The sequence below is a fragment of the Argiope bruennichi genome, chromosome X2, assembly GCF_947563725.1.
Source record: "Argiope bruennichi chromosome X2, qqArgBrue1.1, whole genome shotgun sequence".
Lineage (NCBI taxonomy): Eukaryota > Metazoa > Arthropoda > Arachnida > Araneae > Araneidae > Argiope > Argiope bruennichi.
Window position 1 is genome coordinate 40,110,145 of NC_079163.1, and position 9,815 is coordinate 40,119,959.

A 9,815-nucleotide genomic window follows, 5' to 3' on the forward strand; every position below is an offset into this window, starting at 1 on the left:
TTACACAAAATAACTTCAATAGACATATTTCAAAACAGTACTTTAAAATAAAATTATGTCAAAAGACACTTCAAACAAAAAGGAGGAAAGAAAGACGAAAATCAAAATAAAATCACTATTATCAGTGTTTTTGTTGTTTCAGGCAACATTAAATTTCATATTAACGGTTTTAACAAACATGCAATGACCAATAGTTCTAATAATGTTTAAAGTGTTCATGACACAACAGAATTTTGATAACAAAAATGAATTTAAGGTATCATTAAGCATGCTCTTCAATATTAAATAATAACCAAATAAAAAGTTACCTTTTTAGCATTACTTTCAGCTTTTTTATAAGATTCTATTTCTACAAGTCCAAATGCGTACATTCCAAACAAATGGCTGAAACCAACAATAAAATTGCAATATAAATTTCTACATACAATTTTAAGAAATTAATGCAATAATAAATAAAACAGACATTGGGATTGCAGCAAATTCTTCATAAAATTCAAACACTTCATGATTTCGAAGATTAATTGCATTCAAGTTTAACATCAACCATTATCAAATAAATATTTCATAATTTCATACTTCAACCATCATCAAATAAATATTCCATAATTTCATACTTAGGATCAAAAAACAATATACATTTAGATGATATTGGCAGCAAAATGTCATTAGAACATATTCATGATAAAAAAGAAAAAATTCACTTCCAAACAAAGAGTATATCATATTTATGGAATAAGAAAGGATGCCTTTATTGAGAAATCATTTTTTTTTAATAAAGAAAAAACAAGTAAAAGAAATCAAAATAAAATTGCACTTTCATTAGAAAATTTACAAATATTTGATAAAAGTGTTATAAGTAAAATATTTAATTTAAAGTTAAAATTTTAATGTTCAGTGATGTCTAATAATTTTAATTATGAAAAAATATTAATGTGCTATTTGAAGTTTTAGGAGAAAGACATTTAAAAGATTAAATTCACAGCAGATATTCAATAAATTTATTACAGATTTTCCAGCTAAAACTACAACATACCATTAAGGAGCACAAATTATCACTTTAATAATTATTTTTTGTCATTTACATAGTTTAGATGTTTTTCCATTATATTGTTAAAATAAACAAAAGTGTCATTGAAAGATTTTCTATTAATTATTTCTATCAAAAATTACACTTCCACACTAAGAATCTGACCACAGTCAAGAGTATGTACATATCTAACATACAATTAATCAAATAAATCAAGGACTGATCTAACATAAAATTGATTTAAAGCAAACAAATGAAATCTGAACGATGCAATGCTGAACAAAATAAAGAAACATTACAAACTAAAACTTTTCAAATCTGTTGCTGGGATATTTTATTTTCATTCCCCTTTTCTACAATGCAAGATGGAGAACCATGTTTTAAAAAAAAACTCCAAATAATTACATTTAAGAAAAAGAAAAAAAAATTAACTACCACTTGCAAGGCTGACCCATCTAAATTTTTTTTAATCTTGTTAATAGCAGCAATTACAAAAATTTTGATAACTAACCTTCATTAAAGTGCATAAAACTTACCCATATAAAGGGATGTCAGGTGACCAGTGTGGAAGAACTTTTTCAACCGAGTCTTTCATCTCCTTTTGATAACCAAGATAAAAAAAAGTATCATGAGCTAATTTAAGAGCTAAAATATCAGTGGGATAGCTTTGTAGAATATCTTCCCATATATTAGTTGCTTCAACCCAATTCCTGAAAAGAAAAATATTATAAAACATGTACAAAAATTGTTCTTTAATTTAGTAGTTGTTCATTTTTTAAACATGAATACAGTATAAAATGCAGATTTAAAAATAAGATTAAATGATAAACAAAGTATCTTTTCATTTCTACAACAAAAAGTTAAAAATATCATGCCTCAAAATTAAAAATTTAACTCACCCTGATGCCCAAGTCAAAAGTGCCTTGACATGATCTTTTTCTCTAGGTGTTAAAAGGTTTACTTGATTTTCAGCCATAGCTTCTAAATTTTTCATGTCTTTCTGAAAGTCTTCATCTAGCAATACACTCCTTCCAGTTCCCATTAAATCTAACCCAACAGAAAGAGCCCTTCCCATCACTGAAATAAAGAAAAATGAGGAGCATAGAACGTCATGAACATATTAATTTCAAATAACTACATTAAAAAGTAGATAAAGAAATCAAAACATTAAGTAAATTTTTTGCACTTCTTTCAGGATTTTGAATTCAAATACACATATAATTACTTACATAAAGTTGATTTTTAAAGCTTCACTTTGAAAAATAAACTAACAATACATAGCAATAAATGTTCTAATTTTCTATTGGAAACAATACATTAATTTAATTCTAGCTGCCTTTGGTCTACAAAATTAATAGCCACTAAAATTTTTAATTAAATATTTTTTGTATAATATAGTTTATGTTTGTCCAGAATGCTTATGTTTTTATATTATCATTCATTATATAATTAATATTCATTAAGAATTCTTACACAACTGTATTCTTGATGGAAAATACATTAACAATATTTTTTAAATTAATTAAACAAAAAAAATTTATATGGCAAAAAATTTTATATCATTAAAAAGATAATCTTATGAAGTTAAAAATGACAAAAAAAATCATATTTATGCCACAATAATTTCAGAAGCTATTGCAGAAAAATGAAAAGAAAAAAAAATGTTTAAATTAAAATTCTAATACAAATTTCAAAAAAATTCCTCTGAGATACACATTCGTACCCTTCAAAATATATACATGGCAAGTTTGGTAGCTCTACTATGTGTCCACCATGAGAACACTTCCAGACAAACGTCTATGTTTACGACGGTCACTAAAGAAACATGTTACTGTAGGAAGAGTTCATTTTGAAATAGGAATTCATTTAAGTTTCTAACATTGACACATTTAGTGCCAAATTGGCAATATTTGGTATTAATACTTTTAATATTTGGAAACAAGTTCAAAAAATAATTTACTAAGCTGAAAATCATTTGAATACTCAGAATATTGAAAATATCTGATATTCCTGTCATATATAAAAAAAGAAAAATGCAAATCAAATAGAAAAGCTGAATAATTACTTCTATGTCTAACGATTGCACAAGAAAAAAAATTAAAAATCTAAAGTAGAATCATGCATGACAAAAAATTAATCGCCTTAATTTTATTTCAAATTTATGTAATTAATATCAAATTCTTCAGAACAAATGAGAGGCAATCTAATTTAACATAAAAATCATAGTATAATTAATCAATTATTTCATAATTTTTATAAAAAGTTGTTTACATTCTAACAAAGTAAAATATTCATTGTTAAATATGCTTGAAACTTTTTCAAATTTATATTTAATTTCTCTAAAGTAGATGATACTTTCTGAAAAATAAAATTAATAATTACCATACTATCAATTTTTAGATTTTTTAAAAATCTAACTTTGATTTGAAACTTATTTTCAATATGCATAAGCTTTCTGCAACATAATTTTGCAAAATTTATATGTAAAAGTATTCTGAATTTGAAAACAATTCAAGTGTTCATTCAGGCGCATGCCAAAGGTCCCGGACTTAAAGAAAAACCTGAATAAATAATCCCAACATCGCTACAGATTATTCTACAAAAAAAATTTGAAAAAAGCTGCAGAAGTTTGCTTTAAGGTAGTATTCCAGATGATCATTTATTTATTTTCCCCAGCTTGAAAAAGAAATTACTTATTTCAAAGAAAACTTTTTCTCACAAACTGTGACTTCAAACAACAGGGTGATAAATGCGCTTTTCTTTTCAATGTATATCAGTAGTCATGAGCAGCATAACAAAGGATCCATAAATTCCTGCATTCATTTTATCATTTTGGGGTTGAAAACTCTTCATTCCCAATGTCCTTTAATTTCTTCTTCAAATTTCTGTTCACAGCCCATCAATGTTATTTGAAAATACCCATCAGTCACCATTTTATTATCACAATTAGTGCACCCGAGTAGAAGAAATCTCATTAAATATTTGAATTCTTCTAACTCGCATTAATGTGCGTAAATTTTTACATTCTTGGAATCATATCTAAGAAGAAAAGTTATGAAACAGGAAGATGAGAAAATAAGTCTGAACAAATGTCTTTTTTTTTTTTTTTTCTTTATCTCATTAAAAAAAGTGTAATGTGCTTCCTATAACGTAATATTTTCTTCATATTATATTGTTAAATAATATTTTGCAGTAAATATTTACTAGAATTACTTCTTAACAATAGCATATGCCCATTGAATTCCAGAAAAAAAATTAAATCGCTCTAATCTTTAAATATTTTCATATAGTGCAATAGAATTGCTATTCTTAATTTCAAGGTAATTCCTTTTGTTTTAATGTATAAATTCAAATTCTCATAATTCTTATTTAACATTAACAGCAAAAGTTTAAAACAATGTTTTTTTCTCATCTTTTTATCTTGATAATGATTGTGATATGAGATAACTGAATTATATCTATAGATTTAAGAAAATTATTCAATAATTACGATGGAAATAAAGTACTTCCTAAAATATATGTCAAAAGTAATTCCTAAAATATATGTCAAAGATTTTGCTTCATCTTCTTCGGAATAAAACTCCACAACATTATGCACAATTTTACGTGCTTGTGATTTTAAAGTCTCCTTTCTTAAATTGAAAAGGCATTTTAAAAGGATGTCAGAATTTAAGGGACAAGAAAAAATTATTAAATACAGAAATGCAGTTAATATTAATCAAAGAAAAGGTTAATAAAATATAAAAGTAAGCTATGCGAATGTAAAGACACATGCTACTGAGTGCAACAAAAGATATACGAGAAACAGTTTTTTTTTTTTTTTTTTAATCGCTTCAAATTGAAGCCAAGAAAAAAAACCCAGACTTCTGCCCATTCCTCATATTCGACATGGATCTTCCCTACAGAAATGTGTTTATAATGCCATCGTAAACATAGACATTTGTCTGGAAATGTCCTCATGGTGGACACAGTAAATAAAATGGTCCAGCCTGCAGAGCATTAACATAGAAACACATATTCATCTTCATTATAAAGATGTGAATGTGTCATCTGACTTAATTCTAAAATCCATGAAATCTTCTTAAAATACATTTTTCAGGCATCTTGACTTTTGTGCAAGCATTTTTTATAAAAGATACATTTTTAACAGAAATTAATTGTTCAAGATATTGCAAAACTGAACAAATCTTAAATGGTACTGAGCAAATTTTAAAAATTAGATAAAAAATCATTGATGTTAAAGCTTTTTTAATTTTTTCAATGCTTTTATGATTATTTCTTGTCATTATTTACTGAATGTTTTTGTAAACAAAGATTTTGCATCTGAACTTCATAATAAGTAATAAACTCAGAAATATATATAAAAACTCAGAAATAAATTTTAAAAGGAATGCTGCATAATAATCAAGGAAGCAGAATATTTTCGTTTGACAATAACTTATATTAATTGCATATTGCAAGCCTGATAAAACAAAAACTTATTTCTTTATTTGTATTACAAGATATAATTATTGCGCTATTTACCAAAATTCGGATCAATTGATATCATCTCTTGAATTGTCTTGGATATACCTCCAAGAGAAGGTTCTTCATACCAACCTACATACTAGGAAGAAGAATGCAATAAAATTAAGATTGATAATACTTAACAGAAATAAATAATCATTAATCAGTTTAAAACAAAAAGCTATAAAAAAGCATTACATTAATCTACAATACCTATACTATAAATTGGATTAAGAAAATAGATTAGAAATGAAAAGCATCCCTCAAAAAATACTGACTCTATTCACTAAAACATTCAGACTTATAACAGATTGATAATATAAAAGGTTTATGAAACACCAAAATCAATCTTAGATATCAGAGAATTAATTTTATCACATTTTAAGACAAGTATCTTTCATTAATGAAATAAAATGAAGATTAAGAAGAAACCCCACCCCAAATAAAAGATACATTCTTTACATGACCAAAATTAAAGGGCAAATACAGCTCATATTACTTGAAAGTTTCCAAATACACAATTCTTTTCCTATTTATAACTGGGTATGTTTGGGATTTCATGTACAAAGGCCAGATTTGGCCATAAATTTATAACTGTAATAGAGAAAATCCCCAATTTTCTAAAGGAACGCTTAAAAATACTATGTGAATGAAAATAAGATTAAATCATTCCATTTAAATTAATATTTTAGCATATACTTTAACATATTACATTTTAGAAATTCAAAAGTATTTCTTACACTAAATAAAGTAATCAAATTTTTATACACAAATAAAGGCTTGAAACATATTGATACAGAACAAAAAATTTAAGATATTTAAGTATTGCATGCATTAATTTCTTACAAAATAATTTGTTACTTTTATAATTTTACTATCCTTGTTACACTATCTTATCTATAATATTATGAAAATGAAGTAAACATTTCAATGATTGTTTTGCTACCTGTGATATTGCTGCATCATACAGTTTACAAGCTTGATCACTAGCAGATGATAAATGAAGACCTTCTTTCTGCCATTCCTATATTAAAATATAAGCTTATTACAAGCTTAAATTTAAACTTGTATTACAAATATATGTTTAAAATGAAAAGGCGAGACATTTAACAATAATTACATATGTAAATATATAATTAGATTTGATAACTTTGAAATGATTAAGAAAAATAAAATACTTTAATGAACACACCTTTTAATTAATATTTAAAAGCCCTATTGGTAAAAAAATATCAAGCCAAAATATTATTGAAAATCCCAAAATTATTAAAGATTTTCAATTTTTTTAAAATACTTTCACAATGATTTCAAACACAAAGGCTCATAGGGAAGAGCTAGGATAGATTTCACAGCAAACACATATACAATACAGCAAAATACAAACAAGAGATTTTATCCTACACCTCCCTTATATGAGGATGGTATAGGACATATTTAAGGGAAGAATGGGACAAAGTTTTAGAAAATTAAAATAAATCCTTCCTATTCACATCCTTCTCATTCAATGATTTGTGGTTTTAGACATATCAAACAAGAGCCGATTTTGAAATTTTCATTTGTACTACTACATTTTGAAAACTTTTTTTACAACCATTCCCACTAATTGCAGTATGTTATTTAATATATTTTTTCTCTTTCTAGGTGCTTTCCTTTTCCATATTCATATAAAAAATATATCATTAGTAATTCTTCTTTTAATTTAGAGTGACAGAGGCTTTAATAAATTAATCATAATTTAACTTTATTTTGATCATTGCTTAGTATTTATTATATTACTTATTACTTTATTATATTTACTATAGAAATTAAAATGCAAAGATCATTTTAGGTAGAAAAAATTTTTTATATGAAACGATACAGAATGATCTGAGACATGTATTCATACATTATATAATATAATTAAGAAAAGATACACGTTTAGATACACTGGTCCTCTTAAGTAAATTTTTGAAAAAGAATGGAATTTCACTTTATGCTTTTTGTTTTGATTAATAGAAGCTTAGCTTTTTTTATTGTTGTACATTGCTTTATGTTATTTAAAATATTTATATAGTATATATAACAATGTATATTAATGTACATATTTAAATAAAAATAAAATCATCAACTTACAAACACATTGTAACATCCAACAATTTTACTAAACATTAAGAAAAAAACACATTAATCATTAACATATTTAGCTACTTAGAAAATGCACTGATATGTTACTGAGTATGCCCCCACTCCACCAACTGCAGAATTTTCTTTTAAAATGCATATCACACAAACTTTGCTACATTTTAGCTTAATTTGACTGTTAGTTTGTAAACACTGTATCTTTGAATTTACTTTACATTTAATGTATTTTTAGTTTAAAAATAACAAAACTGAAAAATGAGAATTTGTATTTACTTCTGAGGTATAAAAATCAGGTTTTCTGTTTTAAATACAAATAATATTATAGCTGGTATAACAATTAAGATCAAGCAAAAAACTATAGCTGCTCTATCTAATAGGAAAACTAGAAATAGATTTTAATCTTTCCTGTAAACATAAATCCAGCTGTCCCATTCATCCCAATTCTCCCCTAATAGAAAACATTATTTAATGTTTAATTATACATATATACAAAATAATGTACTAGATTAAACAATTACTTGAAAGCAGGCAAAACAATTATCCTTTTACCTAGGAGCAATTAAATTAATAAATTGAAGAAAAAAAATCTAGTTAAATAAACACAATAAAATAAAAAAATTAATACATCTCCATTAAAAATTAGCATTTAAGTTTTTTTAAAAATGTAAATCATTATACAAAAATTCTTAAAACTTCAATTTTTAAATGCTGTAAAATGAATATACTAGAAAGAAAAATTGTCAAGTCAGGATTTTTATAAACTGTTTATTAATAATTAGAAGTGGTAATCATAAGATATAGCTTTGAGTAAATGATACATATGTTTCATTGCTAAGGCAACAATTTAGGGTATGGAATACAACCTCAAAATTGCTAAGGAAGCAGCAACCTGATATATTTGATTTCCAATCATAGAAAAGCATTGCAAGTTTATGACATTGCAAGAAAAGAAATTTGCAAAAAAAAAAAAGAAAAAAAAAGCAACGTTTTAAAACTGTTTATAAGATTTTAATTTTAAAATTTATACTAATACTATTTCACTATGAATAAGAGAAAGGTAAGCATGAATGACTTTCGGTAACTTACAGACGTTCAGTGCAAAAATGTACAATATTGTCGAGAAAACTATATATGTATTTATATATATCTGTATGCTTCTACCATCTAAAAGTAATTAAAAAATAAATCACTCTGAATTACTTAAACAAATTGTTTTGAAGCTTATAATTTAATATTGTTATTAATAGCAAACATTAATTAAAATATACGAGTTTATTTATCAAAATATTATAAGTGATCTACAAACTATGTTAGCACAGTGACAGCTAGGTAAGCAACGAGATTTCAAAAATAGAAATGTTCTTACAGAAACACCTCGCCAGAACTGCCTCATTTTATCGTCATATTTTAATGTAGCACAACATAAATGAAGCTGATTTGTACGTAACAGATAAATTAAAATGAAAAATAACAGGAACGGCAGTTCCACTGCCACACTTCAACCGTCAGCAATAAGAAAACATCACGAGCCGAGGAGAGATCTGACTAAACAGACATTTCGTAGAGACACAACCAGAGCTCTACGCCCACGGCAAAATCTGATGCCAAACACTATTGACCTAAAAATATAGTTTTGATTTCTCAATTGGCTTGCGTACTAAAGATCATAATAAAATTATTATTATCTGATGCGTAACAAAATGACAGAAACGTTTATTGGCTGTTACGACACGAATACTCTTAAGTAGAATCAGATTTTGTTTTCTATATTTAGGTAAAAATATAAGCAAAGCGTTAAAGAATTCGAATTTTCAAATGGGTTGCTTGGAATTGGACTGCGCCATTTTGAATTGTCTTCAGATGATAAAGACGACACCTAAGGCAGCATGCCACTCCTCATTATTATTTATACCGCAGGAGAAAAAGAATGTTTGACTTATTATGGAAATTTCAATGTAAGCTAGACCCACATATACGGTAAGTATGCTATCTGGTTGGGACTTGAACTCCGGGACCGGAGGAAGATGAGAGCCGAGACTCAGCCACTAAACCACAACGGCTGAACGAGAAGTAATTAATAAGAACATAAACAAAGCCAGATAATCAAATAGCCAAAGTAGACAATTGCTTAGGGGAAACGGGATTTTTTTTCTGGTACAAA

At 26.1% G+C, this 9,815-nt stretch overlaps 1 protein-coding gene across 1 annotated transcript in view; it reads right to left on the reverse strand.

The window, feature by feature from the left end:
- Nucleotides 1-9,241, reverse strand: part of LOC129959989 (tetratricopeptide repeat protein 38-like) — a 29,203-nt gene extending 19,962 nt beyond the window's left edge. Inside the window, exons 1-6 of the mRNA XM_056072953.1 lie at nt 9,021-9,241; nt 6,480-6,557; nt 5,552-5,633; nt 1,927-2,104; nt 1,564-1,737; nt 309-384 (exon numbers count right to left, since the gene is read on the reverse strand). Coding sequence (XP_055928928.1) covers nt 309-384; nt 1,564-1,737; nt 1,927-2,104; nt 5,552-5,633; nt 6,480-6,557; nt 9,021-9,047 — 615 coding nt within the window. The 5' untranslated portion in view covers nt 9,048-9,241. The remainder of the gene's footprint in view (nt 1-308; nt 385-1,563; nt 1,738-1,926; nt 2,105-5,551; nt 5,634-6,479; nt 6,558-9,020) is intronic.
- Nucleotides 9,242-9,815: the final 574 nt, after the last annotated feature.